The sequence below is a fragment of the Nerophis lumbriciformis genome, linkage group LG11 (genome assembly GCF_033978685.3).
Source record: "Nerophis lumbriciformis linkage group LG11, RoL_Nlum_v2.1, whole genome shotgun sequence".
NCBI classification, from domain to species: domain Eukaryota; kingdom Metazoa; phylum Chordata; class Actinopteri; order Syngnathiformes; family Syngnathidae; genus Nerophis; species Nerophis lumbriciformis.
In genome coordinates, this window is record NC_084558.2 from 31268807 (window position 1) to 31295361 (window position 26555).

The window sequence follows — 26555 nt, forward strand, 5'->3', positions numbered from 1 at the left end:
GCCCTCTTGGCCAAGTCTCCCTTGGAAAAGAGATCTTTGATCTCAATGGGATTTTACCTGGTTAAATAAAGGCTAATAATAATAATAATCAAACTTAAAACCTGCCGTTTTATGCATTCTGCTTCGAACACATCGTTATTTGGCACCCTTACTCCCCCAAAATGTCTCTGTCAAACACGAGAAAAGTGAACTTAACCCTTTTGAATGGTTTTTACCTCCGTTTCTTACGGTTTGTTGAGTTAGCACTGGATTGATACGTGGACATGACAAAGGAGGTATTTGATACCTGAAAGAGTTTACATGTTGTGTTTTTTGTTCAATCCCAGAAACACTGTGACCTAAAGTTTAAGTTTAAGTTTGGCTTTGTAGATACACTGAGATGAAGTCTAAGCTCGTTGTGTTTTTGAAGCTGCACCAATTTCCTCAAAGTGTTTTGTCCAGAGAATTATTTGTACGTTTTCAGAATATGCTTGTCCTATTTTTGGTTCAAAAACCCTGGAGTTGTCTTTATTTTTAAGTTATCATGCCATGATTTTACCATTACGGCCCACTTGGGAATAGATTTTCCTCCATGCGGCCCCTGGGCTAAAATGAACTTGACACCCCTGACTCAGGTCTTTAGATCAATCTCAGATCTAGCCGTCGATTTCAAGTTGTTTTTTTTAATGTTTGTTTCATGCCTTTTTGACAAACACAACTTTTTTATATGGCAAACACACACAATTGTAACCTCAAATAGGTTAATAATCCATGAAAACATTTGATTCACTATTATTATTTTTTTTTCTGACCAATTACATTTCACCTGTTTGAACTTTTATTCCACTTTTTTAATGTTTTTTTTTCCCTCACTTCATATTCTTTACTGTTCACTAGTGTTACCATATCTGAGTTATGGTGCAGAAATATGGGGAAACTGTGTTCCAAAAAATATCAATTAGAATAATACATAATGTTGGATATGGAGAACATACAAACCCTTTATTTATTAAATCACAATTATTGAAATTCAACGATTTGGTGCATTTGCAAACAGCTACAATTATGTACAAAGCAAACTATAACCTGCTACCCAAGAATGTACAACAATTCTTCTCAACAAAAGAGGAGAAATATAACCTTAGAGGAAAATTTTATTTAAAACATTTGTATGCTCATACAACACTTAAATCCTTTAGCATATCTGTATGTGGAATTCAATAATGGCATGGATTGACTAAAGAAATCAAACAAAGCACCAATATGATTCAGTTTAAGAGACTGTTCAAACTAAAAGTGTTCACAAAGTACACAGAACAAGAATTATGATGAACATCTTGAACCCTTTTTTATTTTTTTTAATAGTTTTTATTGAGACAAAGATTATTTATGTATTTAATATGTGTTTACTTACCATGGTATGTTATTTGTTTATTATTTATGTGTTCACTGTTATGTTACAGAGAACAAGGAAATAAGATAAAATTGCTATGGTATGAAAAAGGGTAGGATTAAATGGTAAATGGGTTATATCGTATAGCGCTTTTCTACCTTCAAGGTACTCAAAGTGCTTTTATAAATAATAAATGATAAATGGGTTATACTTGTATAGCGCTTTTCTACCTTCAAGGTACTCAAAGCGCTTTGACACTATTTCCACATTTACCCATTCACACACACATTCACACACACATTCACACACTGATGGCGAGGGCTGCCATGCAAGGCGCTAACCAGCAGCCATCAGGAGCAAGGGTGAAGTGTCTTGCTCAAGGAAACAACGGACGTGACTAAGTTGGTAGAAGCTGGGGATTGAACCAGGGTCCCTTAGGTTGCTGGCACGGACACTCTCCCAACCACTCTCTCCCAACAGCGGCACACCGTCCCCGCGCCACACCGTAAATAAGATCAGTTTCTTCCTACTCCTTTTCGGACGTGCTGTAATGAAACAACTGGAAATATGTGATGCATATACATTGTATCGTATGCATGTTCGAAATTAACTGAAACTGAACTGAACTGAACTTTTTTTTTTTAATATTACTTTTAGAATGTGGAGCAGGCCGTGAAAAAATGATCTGCGGGCTGCAAATGGCCACCGTACCGCACTTCAGACAGCAGTGGCATAATCCATTCCATAATTTAATTCCACACACTGATATACTAAATGTATTTGAAGTGTTGGTCGTGCATACAAATGTTTTAAGTTAAAATTTTCCCGAAGAAGAATCTAACTGGATCCGAATAGTAATTTATGTTTCGCAGTTACAACTATTTAAATTCTTGCTAAATAAAGCACTGTTTTTTTTGTGTGTTTTTACTTAAATTTTATAAACCTTTATTTATAATATGCAACATTTACATAAAATCAAGAAATAATACTAATCAAAACAAGTACAGAAATAGTACAAAACAGCACCAGGGGGCTGTAAACTCAATAAAGTAACTAAAATAGAATGCAAAATATAAATATGTAACAAAATGTAAAGCCATAGGCTCACACAAGTTCTGTAAATAATCCAAATTTGGAACACAGCATCATAGTTTTCACAGCTTTTTGGTTTAGAGGTAGAGAGCGTTTTAAAGTAAAGTTCTAATTCTTTTTTTAAAGGCACAAAAAACAGGTCGGGTATTGTGAAACTTACATTTATGAATATAAAACTTAGCCAATAGTATAATGAGGTTGCAAAGGTAAAATTCCTTTTCAATAACAAAGCACTGTTTCCAATGAACACACGTGTTGTATTACGTCATCATTGCACCTTTATTTGGTTCCTGCATGTTGTTTCCGTGTACCTGAATACAGGACGGACAGGAGAGTTGAAAAGGGAGCGCGAAGTACAAGACGTGCACGTGAGGTTAAATTAAGTTTTTTTTTTTAATGTATTTATTTATTTAGCAAAACGAATACTTCAACTATAACATATTGCCGCAGGGACTGGCGAGAGACCAAATATTAGGATTCCATTGATTAAAGCGGCTTGGGGTCAAAGAGCTGACCGGGGATCAGCGTGTCCAGCTCAGGCCACAGCTGGTCGGAGGCCGAGCGAGTGTCCGGCGGTTAAAGATGAAAATGAATCAGGCCTCTCAGGCTAATTAGCGGGCCGCCGCCCTCCGCCCCCGCCGTGCTGCGATTGGTCCTGAGGAGAACAACCTGCCGATGGCCGCCGCATCATCATTGTCCCTTCAACGGCAACAATGAGGCGGAATAACTAATGAGCTCGTCCGGGCTGAGGTCTCACTATTCTCAACCTGGCTTTGGACGTGACCAGCAGCCTTCGGTGGGCCCGTCACCCCGCCAGGAAACCAGAAGAACAGAAATGCTCTAATATTCGAAAAAACAAAAAACATTTAGCCTAGCAACCAAAGAACACACATTTGGATTACTTTTTTCTTCACTATTTACATTTTTTGTCAACGATTTCACAGAGGAGAACAGCAAACATGAAAGCAAGAAGATCTCTCAGCGCCTTGACAGCAATGTTGTGTTTAAGTAAGTCCACTTTCTTCAACTTTCCAATGTCTGCTTTAACTTATATTATTGTAAATGTCCTATTTTACAATCCTACTGTTTCTCATGAAAGTTGCTGCCAATATTATTCTAATACACTCAAAGTTCATGCCAAACACTTGCACAGCATGTCTGAAAAGGAGTAGGAAGAAGCAGAGTTTATTTAATCATACCACTTTTCCATTTTTCGGAAATTACTGATCGCTGTTTAACACAAGCAGTTTATTTTCTAGCTTTGAATGAAAAGCAAGAGGATGTTTGTCAAGTAGTCATCAGACAATATATTAAGTAATATTAATAGTGTAAAGAACCACTGGCCTCTGCAGTGGACATGTGTGGGTTTCTCTGATAAAAGCCCTAAACAGCATCTTCTGAGTTGCACATTTTTGGTTTTCTTCAAAAAAAGCCCCAAACCAACATCTTCTCCAGTGGATGTTTGTGTTAATCTGTGAAAAAAGCTTCAAACCAGTATCCTGGTTGTGTCAATTGTGTTTTACCGCATAACCAGCATCCTCTACAATGGACATTTGTGGGTTTCTCGAATAAAAGTCCTAACCCAGCATCCTCTGCAGTGAATATTATGGTTTTCGCTGATAATAGCCCCAAACTAGCATCCTTTGGAGTGGACATTTGTGGTTTTCTCCCCCCAAAAAAACCCCAAACCAGCGTCCTCTGGAGTGGGCATTTGTGTTTTTGTCTGGTAAAAGTTCAAATGCAGCGTCTTCCGCAGTGGACATTTGTTGTTTTTTCCAGAAAAAAAGCCCCAAACCAGCATCTTCTCCAGTGGACTCTGTTTTTTTGTTTTTTTTACATGTTAAAAGCCCAAAACCAACCTCCTATGCAGTGGACACTTGTGTTTTCCCCTGATAAAAGCCCAAAACCAGCGTCTTTTGCAGTGGACATTTGTGTTTTTCTCGAATAAAAGTCCTAACCCATCATCCTCTGCAGTGGTCATTTTTGTTTTTTCTTTGGTAAAACCCCTAAACCAGCATCCTCTGCAGTGGATATTATGGTTTTCGCTGAAAATAGCCCCAAACTATTGTCCTTTGGAGTGGACATTTGTGGTTTTCTCCCCCCAAAAAACCCACAGCAGCTTCCTCTGGAGTGGACATTTGTGTTTTTCTCTGGTAAAAGTTCAAATGCAACATCTTCTGCAGTGGACATTTGTTTTTTTTTCAGAAAAAAAGCCTCAAACCAGCATCCTCTCCAGCGGACTCTGTTTTATTATATGTTAAAAGCCCAAAACCAACGTCCTATGCAGTGGACAATTGTGTTTTCCCCTGATAAAAGCCCCAAACCAGCATCCTCTGCAGTGGATATTAAGGTTTTTGCTGATAATAGCCCCAAACTATTGTCCTTTGGAGTGGACATTTGTGTTTTTCTCTGGTAAAAGTTCAAATGCAACATCTTCTGCAGTGGACATTTGTTTTTTTCAGAAAAAAAGCCCCAAACCAGCATCCTCTCCAGTGGACTCTGTTTTTTATGTTAAAAGCCCAAAACCAACATCCTATGCAGTGGAAAATTGTGTTTTCCCCTGATAAAAGCCCCAAACCAGTGTCCTCTGCAGTGGACATTTGTGTTTTTCTCTGATAAAAGCCCCAAACCAGCGTCTTTTGAAGTGGACATTTGTGTTTTTCTCGAATAAAAGTCCTAATACAGCATCCTCAGCATTGGATATTATGGTTTTTGCTGAAAATAGCCTCTTCTGCAGTGGACAATTGTTTTTTTCAGAAAGAAAGCCCCAAACCAGCATCCTCTCCAGTGGACTCTGTTTTTTGTTTTACATATTAAAAGCCCAAAACCAACGTCCTATGCAGTGGACACTTGTGTTTTTCTCTGATAAAAGCCCCAAACCAGCGCCTTTTGTAGTGGACATTTGTGTTTTTCTCGAATAAAAGTCCGAACCCAGCATCCTCTGCAGTGGATATTATGGGCTTCGCTGATAATAGCCCCAAACTAGCGTCCTCTGGAGTGGACATTTGTTTTTTTTCTCTAGTAAAAGTTCAAATGCAGCGTCTTCTGCAGTGGACTCTGTTTTTTTATATGTTAAAAGCCCAAAACCAAACGTCCTATGCCGTGGACAATTGTGTTTTTCCCCTGATAAAAGCTCCAAATCAGTGTCTACTGCAGTGGACATTTGTGGTTTTCAAGCGTCCCATGAATTGGACATATGTGATTTTCTGAAAAAGCCCAGACAATTTGGCATTTGTGTTTTTCTCTGAATTTAGCCCAAACCCAAATGTCCACTGCAGAGGACACATGTTCTCAGCAGGTTATATATATAAACAGATGGATAATAATTATTATTACAATGTGGAAATGTAAGGTGAACAATTAGATTCTAACAACACAAAGCTAACATACAAGCTGTTTTGTTTGTTAGGTAGATCTAATAACTTTGCATATTGGATTTGTTTTAGCCCATCTTTGGACTTGTCCACCTTAAAGCGATCATTGTGCTGACTCAGCAGTTAAGTCAACTCTTCTGTGCTGGTACTAAAATAAAAAAAACATTTGTCATGTCTAAAAGATAAAAAATAGGGATGTGTCGAGGGTTGTGCAGACGGTAAGGGGTTCAAGTCAATAAACTATGACCTGTGCAAGAGGGGGTAGGGCCGTGGGCTGTCCTGGCCAGCGGTGCAGCCTGCGAGGGGGTGTGTGTATGTGCATGTGTGTGTGTGAGTGTGTGTTTGTGTGGGGGGGACACCCTGGACACAATAGGCTGCCCCCTTTCTTCAGTGTTCAGTGACATGACCCTCACGCCCTCATCTCCATAAGACTACGTCCAGTCTGTGCTCCGATTGAGACCTTATTAAATCCAGGGTAATCTTCCTATCACTGCCCTCCACCCCCTCTCCTATCAGCATCCATTCTTGTTTGTTGTATTTTTAGAACAAGCTGCGGGCAAATAAAAACAAGCTGCGGGCCAATAAGAGCGCCCCAAGCCACACTTTGCGCACCCATGAAGTCAGCGGTGAATTAAAGGAGATGGGCATTTCCACTGTGGCGAAATATTAGCACCTAACTGACTGAAAAGAAAAACAGAAGGGAGTAATGTACTCCAAGATGTTGCCATGTTACAAGAAGAAAAGTAGTCCTGACAATGAAGATGTGATGATATGCCAAGGTCAGACCATATTTCCTCCAGAGAACTTGCATTTTCTGCAGTGAACATTTGTGTTAATGGGGTGACTCTTTGTTGCTACGGTAACTGCTCAATATCAATAAACAAAAAGATGACTGTCAGCTAAAAGCTCAACCAAAGGGATTCCATTAAAACAGGAGACAACTGAGCACTTAAATGGTAAAATGTGGAAAACAAGCAAGTAGTCAGCGATGTCATGAATAATTTAATCCAAAAAAACAATAAAATAATGTACTAAGTTAACACTTAACCCTTTCAGGTCTTATTCCTCTACCATTAAAACTCTGAATTGTATCCAGTGGTTCAGGAAAATATGACTTATTTTGGATTAGTCGTCGTCTAGTCCAGTGTTTTTCAACCACTGTGCCGCGACACTAGTGTGCCGTGGGAGACTATCTAATTTCACCTTTTTGGGTTAAAAATATTTTTTGCAAACCAGTCATTATAGTCTACAAATGATGTGTTGTTGTTGAGTGTCTGTGCTGTCTAGAGCTCGGCAGAGTAACCATGTTATACCATACCATATCAGTAGGTGGCAGCCGGTAGCTAATAGCTTTGTAGATGTCGGAAACAGCGGGAGGCAGCGTGAAGGTACAAATGTGTCTAATGCTTAAACCAAAAATAAACAAAAGGTGAGTGCCCTTAAGAAAAGGCATTGAAGCATAGGGAAGGCTATGCAGAACAAAACTAAAAACTGAACTGGCTACAAAGTAAACAAAAACAGAATGCTGGACGACAGCAAAGACTTACTGTGGAGCAAAGACCGCGTCCACAATGGACATCCGAACATGACATGACAATCAACAATGTCCCCACAAAGAAGGATACAAACAACTGAAGTTTTCTTGATTGCTAGAACCAAGAAGATGCGGGAAATATCGCTCAAAGGAAGACATGAAACACCAAAAAAAGAGAAAAAGCCACCAAAATAGGAGCGTAATACAAGAAGTAAAACACTACACACAGGAAAACAGCAAAAAACTCAAAATAAGTAAGGTGCGATGTGACAGGTGGTGACAGTACACCTACTTTGAGACAAGAGCTATAGTCATGCATGCTTGGTTATGGTTTAAAGTCATATCCAACAATTGCGACAATGACTTTTTACTGTCAACTGAGTTTCGTTTTTTAATGATTTCTGCTGGTGGTGTGCCTCCGGATTTTTTCAACGCAAAAAATGTGCCCTAACTCAAAAAAGGTTAAAAAACACTGGTACTAGTCAGCCTGCCGAGGGTTTAAGAGGTTAAACAGAGTTTTTAGACATTGATCTTGGCGTGGAGAAAAGAGGCATGACAGACCCGACGCAGCAGCGACAAAAGCATTACTCATGTTTGCATAACATAGTCGTGAGAGCGCAGCAGTGCCTCGCAGCAGCAAGAGTTTGAACTCCCGTCAACAGGACAATAAAGGAAGCCCTGAGGTGATGGATCTCATGTCTATTCTTCCCGGTGTCCTAGTCTAGGCCTTGCAATGCACAGTCAGCGTTTATAACGCCAACCATACTGCAGTTTGGGCGTTCAATATACATATGTGGACATGCATACATGAAATATATAATAAATACAAAAATTATATATAATAATATTGTCATAATCTCCATGACAGTTGAGGTATTATTCATTTCATGTATTTTGTATTATTTCCTGTTAAGTGCTGTTATTTTTCTTTCCACTTTCTTTTTGCCTCCGTTTTCCACTCCTCTGGTCTGAGCGCTGAATCCCTCACCTGTCCCTGATTGACAATCAGGGCACACCTGTCTCTGGTTGCCAATCAGGATGCTTCTGATGCTAGGGTGTGGCTGGATCATTTGCTTTGCACTTCACACGCACTTTTGTTTGCTCTTTGGGTACTTTAGTGCACTTGTACATTTGTTTTGGTCTATTTCTTTAGTCAGAGTGGCACATTTTGGAGAAAAAAAACACTTGCTCTCAAAAAGGTATTTTTTTCAAATGTGTGAAGTTCAGGGTCACATGCGACCCCCTCTTTGGGCACATCCATCCTCCCTTCTCCTGACTCTCTCATGACCCCTAAGGGGCTCGGGGTTACAGACACGGGGGTTCTGCTGAGGGGGGTTGCTGGACAACCCCCTCCTTTTAAAATATCTCATTATTAGTCCTTACCCAATATTGAAAAGGCTCCAATCTACAAGGCTGTGCTTGTGCATGAAGTCCTTTAGGAATAAATACGAATAAAAAGCATCCATATTCATCAAATTGTATTTCGTCAAAGTAAACCACTCATAGTCGAGACTTAATTCTGGGTAATATTTGGGGTACATATTACATGTAACAGGAACATTTTGCATTCTGTTAGTATGGTGCTGCTTTGAATAGACAAGTACAAAGTATTCTATGAAGAATAGACAAGTACGAAGTGTTCTATGAAGAATATAAAAGCAGAATTCTGACATAACCTTGCTGAGGTTAACCTGGAGCTGCAGACATCCTCCTTGCCTCCCAGGTTGCAACGCCATGTGTTCCATAATCGCATCGTCACAAAATGCAATGCATGTCACCCCTTGGGAGCCCTGAATTTCATTACTAGCTTCGACGGATGGGAAGCTCTGGGTGGGGGAGTGAAGGGGGGGGGGTTCTGGGTCATATCGGCTCATTCAGGCACAGCTGAGCGGCAGACCCACAACCACCTCTGCATCTGCTGGGTGGGAGATCTCTCATTAGAGGAAGGGGCAGATGCTCATTTCAGGAATGACACATCAGTAAAAGAAATGACACTAACGTGCTCGTGTTGTTGACTGCTAGCTTGAATGTTTTGATGCTGGTATGGTTGGAATGGGCTGAGAAATGTGGGAAAAACACATACATTTAATTGCAAATTAATCTTCTGGTCGGAAAATGCATGATTACAGAAAATGTGGGTATTTTTGGAATGTTGAAAATAGCCTGAATTAGCTGAATATTTAGTTTACAAGAAAGGGCATTGGTGTTACGGTAAATGTTGAATTTTGGGAGAAGTTTGGAATATGAAAACAGGTCAGTCTCAATAAACTGAATGTTTAGATGCTGAAATGGTTTGAATCTTAAGGTAAAACTTGAAAAATAGTATCCATTCATCTTATTGGGAACGTTGTCACGGAAAATGTGGAATTAGGGAACATTTTGGATTTCTGAATTATGTTTTTCAATGTTGGAAATGATTTGAATTGGGTGAGAAATAATGGTCAGCATTTTTGAGCATATTACGATTCAGCTATGATATATTCATCATTTATATTTATGACTTACGGTGTTGTTCTGTCTCCTGATTTATTATTCTACTTATTTTCTCTTCTTAGCTAGTTACTATCTGCTGTAACGCAAAACTAGTAACATTTCTGTTGAAGTGTACAAATAATTTATTCTTTTGTTGTATTACTACTCTACGTTCAAGCTAGCTTAGCGGTTAGCATGGCTTCTCGTTTCCTCCTTTGCCTTGTTTGTGTCAACATTAGTTTTACATTTTAGAATCATCTGTATTACTTTATTTGATAATCAATATTTGGACGTTTGTCCATCGATTCAGTATCTTCTACGTCCCGATCGGGATGCATCTATCGATTTCATAAGAAACATGGAAGTAGTAAACATTTCCAAAGATCAGAGGGCATCTGTGTTTAGAACATGTAGAATTTTGAGAAAAACAGAAATTTAGGAAAATAGATATCCTGAATTTGCTGAACTACAGAAAGGTGCGAAATGTGAAACTTTGTCCTTCAAATTTCAATAGTTGTCACGGAAAGTTTGGGAATATTGTGGTGTATGTCGATGCATACAGTAGTCATCACGTCCCGTGGACCTGAACATCTTGGAAAGGTTTAAAAAACCTGACACAGAATAACAATTTTGGGGCATAAATGTGGTGTGTTTATGCAAAATGTACAATTCAATTGAAAAGGAGAAGAATGTCATGTATATAATAGTGTTTCTATCCTTAGTGTTTCTATAGAAAAAAGCGTCTTGCATATCCTAAAGTTCATTCTTCATGGCAACAGTCACACATTTTGTTCTAGCAGTCGAGTAGAACATCTTGATTTTGCTACAACCTTTGCAAAAGTGCTCCAAATTTGCTTGATTGACTCTCTTCAGGTCCCCACATACACATACTCAAAACATTTGAATATAACCAAGTTAATTAATGTTAGCAATTCAACTTCAAATGTGAAACAAATATGTGATATAAACTCATTACATACAAAGTGGAATATAGCACACTTGTATTTGTTATAATTTTGATGATCATGGTTTACAGTTTTTAAAAACCCAACATTTTCTGAAATGTAAATTCAATGTTTTCATAAGTTCTAATACATTAAAAAATATATCAAAAGGAGTCTTGAAATATTTTGAGTTGCATGTCATGAGCTTATGTCATCTATTAGTTTCACCTTATGAATCTAATTGCTGGTATAAACAAACTTTTGCACAATATTCAATTTTTTTGTGTTTCACCTGTATACCTGCAGTTGGATTTTGGTCTAAGCTCTAACTGGGCCAATGTAAAACATCACTAGCAGTGGGTTCCTAAGTTTTTGTTGTGTGTTTGTTGAACTGTGTACTTTTCTACAAGTATTTTCTTTGTGGCTCAGTCAGACAACACCAGACGAGCGAAACCAATCACAGTCAAGTTCAGCTGCGAGTTGCTTTGTCTCGAATGTGGGAACTGCATTACAATGGAGTTTTTTGGGGGCAGGACAGACGCAAGGCTCCATCGTGACATTGATAGGGCATTGTTGGGGTTCAAGTACGGTCTGTGATGGCTCTGGCTTTGCAGCTGGGAAGGAGACGGCGGCCGTGGCGTTTTGCATATGAGGTCATTAGCACGCGAAGACTGAGAGAAAAGATTGGGGGGTGTACCACGGTCACGGCGAAGGGGTGACAAGGGTGCAATGGAGGAGATCTGGTGGCATGGGAAAGTCACCTCTGAGATGGATCTGAAAGGATGGGGGGACATTGGGAGGGGTTAGGGGATGCATAAGAAGGGGCAGATGGTGCCCTTGGGTGCTTGATGGCTGGCGGAGTTTTGCAGAGGTTACTGGGGGCTGGGTGCAAATAAGCATAGTCACAACATCATTGTCGCAGTAGGCCCCTGCTTCTATTGAGGCGCTCATAAACTTGACCCCTGAACCCAGCGCTAGTGTTCTCCTGCTCAATTGTTGTTGCCCTCTCTGCATGGACGGCTCACTGGCATTTTGCCGCTGTTGTTGCTCATCTTCGTAAAAGTGATAAATTCAGCGAAACCAACTCATCAGTCAAAAGTAAAGTGCCCAGTGAAGTATTCTTAGTCAAACACAAAACGCTGCTGCAGTTTTAGCTTGCTTCCCAACATAAATCCATGCTAGGAACTTAGTATGACCCTGAAAGAGTTTACATTATACTGGTGAACCTTCCATCCATCCATTTTCTACCGCTTGTCCCTTTCGGAGTTGCAAGGGGGGTGCTGGCAGGGTGCTGCCTTCGGGCGAAAGGCGGGGTACACCCTGGACAAGTCGCCATCTCATCAGAGGGCCACTGTTGAACCTCTTATTATTAATCATTGTATCATTCACAGGAATAGGTATGCCTATGGGTAAAATGAGCAGGCCAATGGGTAGAGTGGGCAGACATATGGGTAGAATGAGCTGACTTATGAGTAGAATGGGCAGACCTATGGGTAGAATGGGCAGACATGGGTAAAATAGTATACCAATAGATAGAATAGTCAGACCGATGTGTAGAGCTAAAGGTAGAATGGTAGAAGTTTGGGTAGAATGGGTAGACGGGTATATGTACATGATCGAAGAAGCAGTGAAAGGTTGAGGCAGTTCAAGGTGTAACAAAAAACTAAAGTGTTTAATCAACAATCGGGGACAAACAATAAACTACATCCTCCTGAGAGCCTTTTGTAAAGAGTTACGCACTTTATGAAACAATAACTAGCTAAAACAAACTAAATGTTAGCTCTCAGGGACTATAAGGATGAGGCATTTAGGTAAAAATTGAACATGAATGTTCATGAGCTGTTCTGACATGTAAGACTTTCAAATTTGATTAAGTTCTCTGTTTCATATTCGTTCAAATCCATGGAACTTAGAAGCGTAACATTAATATGACTTGGCCCACATTGATGAGAAGAAGTTAATCCTCCTCAGAAATAAATTGGTTAGAGACACAAGACACGTGTTGCACCAAAGTTACACAAACCTGAATACATTTAAATGTGGCAAAAGTGTTCATCTGAACCAAACAGAGTTTTAATGATTGTATTTTTTCTTTCCAGGTGTGTGTTGGGCCTCGGAACTGTCCTTCCTGCAGGAGCCCAGAGACGTGATTGCAGTGCGCGATCGCCCGCTCATGCTGGACTGCAGGGTTCAGGGCGAGGAACCCGTCCAGATCACGTGGCGTAAAAACGGAGTGCCTTTAACCACCAACCCGCGGCTTCACGTGCTGGCAAACGGCACCCTGTTGATCCAAAGCTTCCAGAAGCGCAAAGACGGCAGTGACGCTGACATGGGCGAGTATGACTGCGCCGCCCGGAATCGCTACGGCATGCTGGTCAGCCGTAAGGCCAAAGTCCTGTTGGCCTGTAAGTATTTTAAATATACTTTGGGAAGCACAAACCTGAAATTGGTATTTCTAAATATGAGAAGACTTTGGCGTTTCCAAGTAAATCTGATGAATTACAGTATACTGTATGGGCAGCAATGTTCCGGAATTATCTTTTATTGAGCAAAAACAGTACATAACCTCCACCCTCCTTCCTCTTGACTATCAGTACCAATAAAAGCTGGGGTTTATGGGTAATCTGGCAGAGTTATAGCTATCATGTTTTACCTCAATGCAATGAGTCTCCATGGCGATACGCTCTAATTTGATGCCGCTCCTCTTGTATCGATTACCGCCATCACGTTATGAGGTGACCCTCTCTGGGAAAGTGGAAACACCATTTTTGGAATTGCAGACATCCACTATGGTAGACATTTGTACTTTTGTTGAAAAAGGCTAAACACAAATGTCTCAAGAGGATATTGGATTCTTCTCCACAATAATACATTAGGAGTCACTTTCTATAAGTAACAATTTAGTATTAATATGTTTTCCATGTGCGCTGATGTGTTCAAATCTTTGCTTCCCAGCTCTTCCCAAATTCCACACGCACCCTATGTCAATGACAGTGGATGAGGGCGGTGTTGCACGCTTCCAGTGTCAGATCAATGGAATACCTGAGGCCAACATCACCTGGGAGAGAGACAGAGTGCCACTGAGCACTGATGACAACAGGTAATCACTGACACAGGACAACCATAATCACTTTCCTTTTCTTTGATGCACTGCCATCAGCAGTCTTCCTAATGCTTGGGGGACATATGTTGATAGGGGGAAAAAAGTTCAGTAAAAAGATCACCAGTGACATTGTCCTTTTTTGTTGTAGTGGCACACTCCTAAGTATTCTTCAAACTTTGTGCTATTGCATTACATGTATATTTATATGCCATGTAATATGCCCACTTAACATACAGTATAGATACATTTTCTACATTTAAGACGCTAAAAATAATCTAATGTTGGTCAGTATATGCTAAACTATCTGATCAAAACATCCACAGCATGCTTTGTGCTTTAGCTGACCAATTAGGTTCACGTACAATAAAATATCTAACTAATAATGGATATTCAATTATAACAATATGCCAAGGGTATTTTGGTACTTTTCAAAATAAAGGGGACCACAAAAGAATGTCATTATTGGCTTTATTTTAACAGAAAATAAATCTTATTATACATTAAACATACGTTTCTTTTTGCAATCAGAGAACAATTATTCCATTAAATAACAGAGTGAACATACTGGCCAACTTCTCTTTTACTAGTAAGTAAGCAAATGGGTTAGTAACATATTGTGTCATTTCCGATCTGTATATATTAGGGGTGTAACGGTACACAAAAATTTTGGTTCGGTACGTACCTCAGTTTAGAGGTCAGGGTTCGGTTCATTTTCGGTACAGTAAGAAAACAACAAAATATACATTTTTAGGTTATTTATTTACCAAATTTGTAAACAATGGCTTTATACTTTTAACATTGGGAACACTATAATAATTCTGCCCACGTTAAACAACATTAAACTGCCTCAAGTTGTTGCTCAGATTAAATAAAATGACAAAACTTTTCTTCTACATATAAAAAGTGCAACATTAAACCGTTTCAAGTCAACTCATGCTTAATTTATTACAGCATTTGGGAATCCTGTAGTTGATTTATTATGTAAATGTTATATTTTTATCAACATGTGATAGCAGGGACCCTGCCATTCAAAACTAGGCTGCTGCATTACTAATGATTAATATAACTATAGCTGAAAAATGGTACAATAGCAATAGGAGAGATTATTCATCCCTGAACACCATGGAGTTCATGTAGGCTTAATGATGCAGTTACATTATTATATCAACTATCAGAGACAGAAACTCTTCATTTAACATAATGTCCTTTTTTGCTGCTTCAACACAGCTCAATCAACACAGAAAAAGGTAAAGTGAAATAACAGACAGACGGGGCTTTGCTGTCCGTAACACACGCACACACACACCGCAAAATGAGCTAACGTTACGCTAAAAGCGAATTAGCCTTCACCTCAAGCCAGGACTGCGAGCGAGCTAAGCTGCCTTATATATTTTAGAAGGTCAACGGGCTCATAGTGACGTTACGAGTAGTTGACTGGGAGGTGTTTATTATAATTTGGGGAGAGCCCGCTGCCTGATGCTTACCTGCTAAACGCTAAGCACTGACTACATGCGCTCTGAACTGTTAATATCTGGTTACTTTCTGTTTTAACATGTTTTATCTAGACTTCTATTAAAATGTAATAAGCACTTATTCTTCTGTAGTTTGGATACTTTACATACATTTTGGGTGATACTATTCCATTCTCCCTTTTCTTTATTTACACTGTTTTTACTTGTAAGTGCTGTGTGCGTGTGTTGACTGGCGACATGCTCGCAGGTCAATGTCACCACAGCACGCTATCATGGCATATTTTTTAAAGGCACTATAGTACCTTTTTTATATTCATTAGTACCATTGTACTTTATTATTATCCTTATATCATAGAAGACTACTTTGGACACATCTGTCCTAAGGTCACCAAAAAGATGCTCATTCATAACTGTCAAAATTAGGGGTGCACGAATCGATAGATCACTGATCAATATCGGCCAATTTCCGTGAAAAGTATCTGATTGGCCAATGGCGGTTAATGCCTATCAATGCCGATCACAAAAGGCGAGTCCCTCTGGCTAATACTTTATTTAATTTTGGTGCCCCAGCTGACACAGGCGGCCCAGCAGCTAACTATGTATTTCCATACACAGTGTGGAGCTGCTCCTCTAAGTTATTAATCATCACCTCTATTGTGGCACATAAACTGCATTTCTTACAAGGTATCATTATCACTGAAGGACAAGGCTTAACATGTTACACACCGAGTATGACCAAGCAGAAGCAGCTAATCGTTACAGCTAATTTAGCTTGAAACAACACAAAAAAAGTGTAGTACATTTTAAGAAGTTTCTTTAAGAAGGTCCTACTGATCAGAACATCCCTCATCAAAAATATAACTGTCATCATTAGATGATTAGCTACTAGTATTTAGAGCTAGCGCTAAGTGTTTCTTCCTGTTCTTATTCATAACAAATAGCATTTGAATTTATTCTAAATATGTATCAATAAGCAATTTATAACGTTAATTTCAACTCCAAAGACTACAATGCAAAAACTGAAATCTAAGTAAGATTAAATATCTCAAATAAGGGTGATATTTGTTTATTTTCTGTCTGATAAGATAATTCTTCTCACTAAGCAGATTTTATGTTAGTGTTTTACTTGTTTTAAGGGTTTTGGTCCTAAATTATCTCAGTAAGATATTACAGCTTGTAGCTGAGATTTTATGACCTATATTGAGTAAAACATGCTTGAAGCTAGAATATCAACTGATGAAAAGCTGTGTCAACACTCACAAGTATAAAACTACTTTTTTAAAGTAATAATTTCTTACTTCAAGCATGAAAAAAAAAATCATGATGCCGAGCGCATATCTTTATGTCAAGATAATGGCACTAGCATTTACTTAATTTAAGAATATCTTTCAACATATTGAGCAAAAAGGTCTCTCTTTTTTTTTCTACCAAGAAAAGTGCACTTGTTATTAGTGAGAATATACTTATTTTAAGGTAATTTTGGGTTCATTGAGGTTAGTTAATTTTACTTGTTTTGGAAAGTCTTGACAAGCCAAATTTTCTTGTTCTATTGGCAGATAATTTTGCTTAGTTCAAATAAAATGTTAGTTCAAATGTTTGTATTTTTTTTCTTATTTTTGAACACTGACTTTTTGCAGTGTAAGTCCTGAAAAATATTGCCGTGCTCTCCACATCCAGGTACACGCTCCTGCCAATGGGCATCCTGCAGGTGACAGGCGCCAGGCAGGCGGACGCTGGCGTGTTTCGCTGCGTTGCCGCCAACATTGCGAACACGCGCTACAGCCACGAAGCCGTGCTTAACATCAGCGGTAGGTGTAACACATCTATGCAAGGTTCAGTTTGGAACTTCCTGTTTAGGAAGTGTCGAGAGAACACTCCGGAAGACTATTTTTAAACAAATTCTCAACATGTGGAAATGCATCAAACAGACATATGATTTGTCTGTATACTTTTCTGTGATTGCAGGTGGAGCCCCCAGAACTTACAAGGAGCCTGTCATCCTGTCAGGTCCTCAGAATCTAACATTAACCGTCCATCAGACGGCCATCTTGGAGTGCATTGCAACAGGAAACCCAAAGCCGATCGTTTCCTGGAGCAGGCTAGGTACCACAAGGACATTAATAGCAGGAAGTCATTGTACACTTTATTTACAAAAGTTATTTTGTTTTTCTCCTGATCAGACGGACGCTCCATTGGAGTCGAAGGTATCCAGGTTCTTGGAACAGGGAACCTGATGATCTCAGATGTTTCTCTGCAGCACTCCGGCGTGTATGTGTGTGCCGCCAACCGACCCGGCACCAGGATGAGACGTACTGCACTTGGCAGGCTTGTGGTACAAGGTCAGTTTGCGACTTAACTCTCAATTAACACATGGACCAAAAATGTTATTTGTTTTTCAAACTCAATCTCTTGCCGTGTATCGGAAGGCCAAAACATCTCAAGCATATAAAAGTTGTATCTAATATTTGTGTGGAGGTGGTCATAACTGAGTGAAAGAAATAAGTATATCGTGCAGGGCTATAAAAAAAGTAGCACTTGTGCAAAAATGGATTTCAACCCTTTCATTCTCATTTTTCTCCTAAAATAAATCCATAAAAATTAAATAGAGTAAGATTTGGGGAAAAGAAACATTGTTGTCAACAGACAACAATGTTTGGGGCGCTATGTCGTAGTGGGTAGAGCGTCCATGCCAGAAACCTGAGGGTTGCAGGTTCGCTCCCTGCCTCTTGACATCCAAATCACTGCCGTTGTGTCCTTGGGCAGGACACTTCACCCTTGCCGCCGGTGCCGCTCACACTGGTGAATGAATGATGAATGAATGATAGGTGGTGGTCGGAGGGGCCGTAGGCGCAATCTGGCAGCCTCGCTTCCGTCAGTCTACCCCAGGGCAGCTGTGGCTACAAATGTAGCTTACCACCACCAGGTGTGAATGAATGATGGGTTCCCACTTCTCTGTGAGCGCTTTGAGTATCTAATAATAGAAAAGCGCTATATAAAATCTATCCATCCATCCATCCATTTGCTACCGCTTATTCCCTTCAGGGTCGCGGGGGGCGCTGGAGCCTATCTCAGCTACAATCGGGCGGAAGGCGGTGTACACCCTGGACAAGTCGCCACCTCATCGCAGGGCCAACACAGATAGACAGACAACATTCACACTCACATTCACACAATAGGGCCAATTTAGTGTTGCCAATCAACCTATCCCCAGGTGCATGTCGTTGGAGGTGGGAGGAAGCCGAAGTACCCGGAGGGGACCCACGCAGTCACGGGGAGAACATGCAAACTCCACACAGAAAGATCCCGAGCCCGGGATTGAACCCAGGACTACTCAGGACCTTCGTATTATGAGGCAGACGCACTAACCCCTCTACCACCGTGCTGCCCGATATAAAATCTAATCCATTATTATTATTATTAGACCATATCGATGTGATGTCAACCCTCTGCGCATCTGCTCAGCGCAGACATGATCACGTGTACACAGCATTGCCTCTGTCGCGTCATGCTGGCTTAGCTGCTACAAAAACAGTTAGACAGTCACCGCGGATATCAGTTTAAGAGAAGCAACTAACAATTTGCGGTGATGTTGTTATGATAGAATATACATTCAATGATAGCTAATGTTAGCCATCCAAATGGCTATCATTAGCGAGCAACACACATAGCAAAAGCGCGTGCACATGTTACCTACGGGCGTAGTTACGTCTTTACATGCTGAAAGCAGTAAGTGGTGGGGATATAATGCTTAAAATACTTTGGAAAGTTAGCGACCTCTAGGCATGCGCGTAAAGGTTGCACACAGCCTCTTTTTGTGGGGTCCCACTGAATTTTCCAAGACTGACTCAAATCACCACCGGTGGGTTCTGGGGCTAACTACATTGAAAACCTATCACCATCCCTGGTCATTCTCGTATGTGTATATGTTTAATCAGTAATGTAATTACATGTAATGTGATGTCAGCCTTGTTATGTGACTGATATCAGGTGTAGCTCAGTACATGTGTGTACGCAGTGGTGCGCCATCCGTCTCCCACCAAGGCCTTCAGTGATGTCCGACTTCAAAGATTACTTCTCAAAATACCATAATTGATGTCACCACATGACCATTGCTGGAGAAATACTATACAGGAACACATTTACGCCCTACTGGGCATTGGATTACATCAACAGTGTACAAAAGGGGTTATTTTTCTGGCCGACATCATCTCACAAGATGTAGTTTCTCTTTAAATATCCTTCTGAAAATGGCCTTGCAAATATATATCTGCCACCTAATCAACGTTTAGTTTTTCTTCTCTGCTATCCCGGAACTTGAAACTTGTGATTGGATACTCACTTTGGAGTGACAAGTGAGAATCCAATCACAGTCTCGTTAACATCAGGCTACTCGGATAGGCCACTGTCAACGACTTGTGATCTGTTTGGCTATCGCAACTGGCTCTTAACTCTGTGTTCTCAAATTCATCCGCTAACGGTCCCAATGAGTATCCAATCACAGGACGCGTATATGTCACGTTCAACATGAGGCCAGCTAGAAGGCTTTACTGACAACAACTTGTGATCTGATTGGCTATCGCAATTGTCTATCAATTCTATGTCCCCGTTCTCTTACAGTGCACGGATGCCCGCATTGTTGATTCTGAAGGCCTCTAGCAGATTTCGTACAGCATGGCAACATAAGCTAGCTGCATTCTGATTGGATACAAACTAAAACTAAAAACAACTGGAACGAGCATAATATGTATGACATGAAAAGAATATGAATACTTATCCATCCATCCATTTTCTACCGCTTGTGCCTTTTGGGGTCGGGGTGGGTCGCTGGAGCCTATCTAAACTGCATGCGGGCGGTATGCGGGGTACACCCTGGACAAGTCGCCACCTCATCACAGGGCTAACACAGATAGATAGACAACATTCACACTCACATTCACACACTAGGGCCAATTTAGTGTTGCCAATCAACCTATCCCCTGGGTGCATGTCTTTAATTATGATCATGATTTCTGGTTATGTTAGGCCAGCAGAGAAGGCCTTGCTGGCCCTGACGGCACACCACTGTGTGTACAACATGACGTAGTATGACTTGACTATAAAAAACTGTGAGGGTTTCATTAGGCCTCATGATAACACTAATGTTTATATGTATGAGTGCACATGTGTGTTACACTGTACATTGTACATTGTGTTTTTAGGACATTTCCTATTGCTCAAATTTTTTTCTGTGCTTCTAAAATTTTTCTGTGCCACCATTTTTTTTCATTTAGTAGCACCTTTGCTCGTAGTGAAAAAGCTGGGCATACAGTTCTATCCTGACCTATGCTGTAGGTGTGACAATGGCATATTTGCCCCACCAAGACGTGAAAATACATACAGTGGACTTTTTGTTTATAGTTCATGCTAAAACATTGATGTCCAAACTACGGCCCGCGGTCCAATTGCAGCCCACTGGCGTCTTCAATTTGGCCCGCGAGACGGCAAGAGTTCAACTACCAATCTGGCCAGGCAGGCTGGTTACATATTCAATTTAATGATCTGGCTGTTCAATAAGTGCTAGTAAATACTAAAAGTACAACTATCATGCAGTGAGATATACTCTACTTGTGTCTTGTGTGTGTGTGTGTGTGTGTGTGTGTGTGTGTGTGTGTGTGTGTGTGTTTTACTTGATCATGTTCATTTGCAGAAGGGAAAGGGAAGAAGAGGATCAATAGCAAAGCGCTGCTGTTCGCCTTTGCCCTTGACTCCTTTGCAGGGGTGGATGCAGCTGGTGTAGCCAAAACAAACACACACAACTATATTTTCCTGTGCCAACTTCACATATGTAAACATTTTGATGGGTCAATGTTAAAAAAGTGCTGAGAAATAAGCATTATTCTTTCAATGTCCATCAAAACAAAAAGCTCCTATGATGGTGTGTTTGAGTCTGGATGTTGGGGGTGGACCATCGTCACATGTCCTCATCCATCACACTGCAGATTGCCTCAGCCTACTCATACTTCTCAGTGTCATTAGCTTCGTTTTTATTGGCTGTCCTGAGGTCAGCTCATTAGCGACACGACACAGGTAGCATGTAACAGAAAGTATGAAAAATAAGCAATGATACCTATTCAAAGATGATTATCCCTACTAAGGCATAAAGGTTACTCTCTATCATGCACGAAAACACGCTGATTTTTATTTTATTTTAAAACTGAAAAAGATTACAGTATATTGCATTATATTGTGTAATATTACATTATTATTATTACATTATATTGATAATATATACATTTAATATACATACAATACATGATACAAAAACTAATTAAATGAAAACTAAATAAGATTATAATTTTTTCAAACAATTGAAAAAAATATTTAAGATCAAATTGTTAATAAAAAATAATTTATTAATTATAAGTAAACAATAAAATACAATGATTTGCAGAAAATATTATAAAGATTAATTTCATAAACACTGTAAATATTGCCTTTGTTGCCCGTCCCCTCCTCTTGAAATTAGACTTGACCATAATATCCTTCAGAAATATTATACTTTATTTTAATTATTATAATTTTTTTTTACATATTTACATACCCCGCCTACCGCCCGAATGCAGCTGACATAGGCTCCCGCTTGTCCCTTTTGGCAGCTAAGCTAGCATGATTAACACCTGAATCATGGTTCTTATTTGTTACAATTCATTCTGAACCGACTGACAATGTTCAAGAATCAATTTTTAATAAGAATTTTTTAGGCCATCTCCGCGCTTACTCACTGCATGTGTATTCCTTACGTCAGTAGCCAAAAAGAGCTTTTGTAACCTGTAACATGTTTTGAAAATGTTGTATTATAATTTGTATTAGGGTTGCATGATACAGACGATATATACGATATAAATGATAATAATTTCACTGACCAGCTTTTGATACTGTTGTTATATGAAAATGCATGTTGATGACACATTCTAGCTGTGTCCTGAAAATTTGACAGCGGCAAGCGAATATTGCATTCTTGCTAGTGGCTAATGTTCTTCTATAGCAGTGGTTCTTAACCTTGTTGGAGGTACCGAACCCCACTAGTTTCATATGCACATTCACCGAACATTTCTTTAGTGAAAAATACAATTGTTTTTTTTTTCAAATTCAAGACAAAGTTATGTTTTTTTACTGGTGCACAAAATGAACTGTGCATGAGCATCACCTTGTTCAAAGAACAAAACCAACACAGTTCATGAACTCACAACAAATTAGACACCTGCAAATCAGATGGGAATTAGAGGGAACATTGTTCGGGGGTATCCATAATATGCCGATAGGGAGAAGTTTTTATTTTCACGATGAGTTGGGTGTGTCTTAACCTCCGCGACAGAGGCTCCGCCGAACCTCTGAGGCCGACTCACCGAACCCCTTGGGTTCGATCGAACCCAGGTTAAGAACCACTGCTCTATAGTGCAAAACAACTTCTAAGTCAGCAATCTTAGCCTCCATGGCGGCAAATAAACTATGTTTTCCACAAGTATCATCATCACTTGAGGACGAGGAATAGCTAAACCTGCTACACTACACATCTTAGGAGCATAAGCTAACTAAGTAACCAACTAACTAACTAATGTAAACAAAGGTGGGTGGATTGATACAAATATCAACAGTAGCAATACCAAGTGCAATGTTATTATGTGGTTGATACTACAGTGGTTAAATCAATATGTTTTCTTATCAAAAATCCTTTTGTTGTTTTTATTATTGTTTATAAACTCACTAAACAAGTCACTGGACACAGGAGGGCTTTAAGGGCAAAACAACTAAGTATTAAAATAAGACCCAATATTAAGATATCATTTAAATATTTAATTAATATTGTTACACCGCCATCCTGTGTTTTTGTCTGATTATAATTGTGTTTAAAAATGTAATCATTGAATGATCTTGAACATTTCTAAAATCAGTATGTATAGATACCCAGATTTGTAGTATCACCCAAAACTAATGTAAAGTATTCAACAACAGAAGAATAATTGCTTGTTACATTTTAACAGAAATATAGATAGAACAATGCTAAAAACTCACTCCTGTTCCTTTAAGTGCTGTTACTGAAATGAGTCATCTTCGGCTTCAGCGTTCCTGTTCTGTAACTCTGTACACTGTTTGTTTGTCTAATCTTGAACGGGTTTGCGCTGAAAACAAAGTGCAATGACAATAAAGACCTACCTACCTACCTAGGAACCTTGTACAAAAAGGAAATAAGGCAGTTTGAGATGGACCAATACACATTTGAGTATAGTGCATTTTATTCCGAATGTGTCCAGACTTAGAATGAATGATTGTTTTTTTGTATCCCGTGTCAGGTTTATGACATGAGTCTATTTTGGTATAATTCGGCTTCATGTTGTGACCGCACCAATCGATACCGTACACCCCCGTCACACTCTCACAATGATTGGCAGGGCCTCTGGTGTAGAATAGAGAACATATTCATGAATGTATTGATCTGGCTTCCCCCTTATTGCTTTAGAGAGAACAAAGAGCTTTGGACATCTGTTAACTGAGTCTGTAAATTGAGTTAAGAAGTTAGGAAGAGTTTAATCGCATTGAAGATACTTGATATCCGTTTCAAGTAGACCGTCATTGTGAGATGCAATGGTTGGCGGTACGATAATCAATACTGTTTAGGAAAACGTAGGCAAACTTTTGGCAAAAATGTTTCACCTACATAGTCTTCTCTGGAGTAAGGACTTAAGTGTTTTTCATGTCAAACTGTCAATAATAAGCAGCTCAGTGTTTGTCTTCTTGGCTTTAAACGCAATGGCTTTAAAACCAATCAATTGTTATCGTTTGAAAAGTGTAAAGGGAAAGTCATAGCTTAGGTTGTTCGCAGTTGTTAGCCTTGATGCTAGCAATTATTACGGTTTTTGAGCAGATGTTGAGTTTTCTGCAAACATGTTTATCACAAGTCAAGTTCAGTCATTTTCTCATATTAAGTTTCACAACTGTAAGGTAGAGAGTGTGTGTGTGTGTGTGTGTGTGTATGTGTGTGTGTGTGTGTGTGTGTGTGTGTGTGTGTGTGTGTGTGTGTGTGTGTCTCCGTCCACGGCCATGGTCAGGATGACAAAGGCAGGAAGACAAAAGCTGGCGAGATGGTCAATACGTCGATACGGGGGTGCATGGATCTGGAGAGAAACGGAAGGGGTGTGACCAATGACCTCTGACCTGTCACCCTAACCCTGACAGGAGGTTGGGGGGACGTAAATGTGTGAAAAGGGCGGAGCTGAGGGAAGGAGGTGTGATGTCATCGTTAATTATGGAGGGCGAGAAGATGGATAGGATCCCACAAAGGGGGTTGAGGGTGACCCCGGGGGTCACAATGTAGAGGGAGACACAAAAGATGGCCAATTTATAAAATAGTGTTAGGGAAAAAAAGAAAGAACCCCCCGCGCCCCACCCCCACCCTTTGGTATTGTCCCGTCATAAAATATATGCAGATCTTTTTTTATGCAAATTCAAACACTTCACTTGTCCTCAATCATATCAACAACTTTCACACACATTCACTAACAATGTTACTATATTAATAATACTACTACTACTATCAATATTATTAATACCATACAACAACATTACCTGTCTGTCACACACCCATTCACTAACAATGTTACTATTATTACTACTACTACGATAAGTATTAATAATATTTCTACTATTATACATACAACAACGCTGTCACAGACACATTCACTAACAATGTTACTATTATTAATAGTACTACTACTAGCATTACTATAATTTCTATTAATACAACTTTAAATACGACAACACATTCACTAACAATATGTATACTTTCTTATTCCTTTTATTACTCTTATTTACGAAACTACTACACATTCCCTACCAGTGCCTGCACCTACACATAGACATACATACATGGATAGATGATAGATGGATGGATGGACACACAAAAGAGTAGGTAGTAAACTGTATACTAAAACCCAAGGTCAACACAATCACCGATCAATACATTGACGATAAGTCAGCTGAGCACGCCTGACCATTTCCAGCATGAGGTTGGAACATTTGGAAAGATGAATGGGTGGACAGCTCTTCACACAATAACCACATGCACTCACACCCACACACACACACACGCATGCGCACACAAACACATGCACACACACACACACACACACACACACACACACACACACACACACACACACACACGCATGCACACACAAACGCACGCCAACACACACACTCACACACACACACACACACACACACACACACACACACACACACACACAATCGTTATGTGTCATGGAATAATGACAATTACATTGTTATAAAAATATAAAATATAAAGACAATTATCTTTAACATAAATTAAATACATATTTAATTTAATCAATTGAATAAAAATAAGAAAAAAATTACTTTTACTATTTATTAATATGTAAAAGTTGTTTAAAAAAAAAAAAAATTGTACACTATGTATTTTTGCCAAGGTATCCAGACTTTAGGGACATCCTGGAAATGACATGTTGCTGGTGCAAGTTGACACATAATAATAATAATAACATACACATACATACATCATACAAAAAAGTTATTGTATAGTAATTATTTAAATTAACAATAATAGTCAAGTATATGTACTATATATATTAAAGTTAAAGTACTAATGATTGTCACACACACATTAGGTGTGGCGACATTATTCTCTGCATTTGACCCATCAATACGTATGTATATATGTGTGTGTATATACACATTTATTTATATATAAATATATATGTATATATATATATATATATATATATATATATATATATATATATATATATATATATATAGAACTGTGGACCAGCTCTATACTCTCGGCAGGGTCCTTGAGGGTGCATGGGAGTTTGCCCAACCAGTCTACATGTTCTTTGTGGACTTGGAGAAGGCATTCGACCGTGTACCCCGGGAAGTCCTGTGGGGAGTGCTCAGAGAGTATGGGGTAACGGACTGTCTTATTGTGGCAGTTCGCTCCCTGTATAATCAGTGTCAGAGCTTGGTCCGCATTGCCGGCAGTAAGTCGGACACGTTTCCAATGAGGGTTGGACTCCGCCAAGGCTGCCCTTTGTCACCGATTCTGTTCATAACCTTTATGGACAGAATTTCTAGGCGCAGTCAGGGCGTTGAGGGGATCTGGTTTGGTGGCTGCAGGA

At 39.5% G+C, this 26555-nt stretch overlaps 1 protein-coding gene across 3 annotated transcripts in view; it reads left to right on the forward strand.

The window, feature by feature from the left end:
• Positions 1-2790: 2790 nt before the first annotated feature.
• Positions 2791-26555, forward strand: part of LOC133610497 (immunoglobulin superfamily DCC subclass member 3) — a 40818-nt gene continuing 17053 nt past the window's right edge. For 2 of the 3 annotated variants that reach the window (XM_061966813.2, XM_061966814.2), the window contains exons 1-6: positions 2791-3472; positions 12888-13193; positions 13744-13888; positions 17041-17171; positions 17329-17466; positions 17544-17702. In XM_061966813.2, the coding sequence (XP_061822797.1) occupies positions 3424-3472; positions 12888-13193; positions 13744-13888; positions 17041-17171; positions 17329-17466; positions 17544-17702 (928 nt within the window). In that variant the 5' untranslated portion in view covers positions 2791-3423. The remainder of the gene's footprint in view (positions 3473-12887; positions 13194-13743; positions 13889-17040; positions 17172-17328; positions 17467-17543; positions 17703-26555) is intronic. The other variant, XM_061966812.1, reaches the window with a different exon arrangement.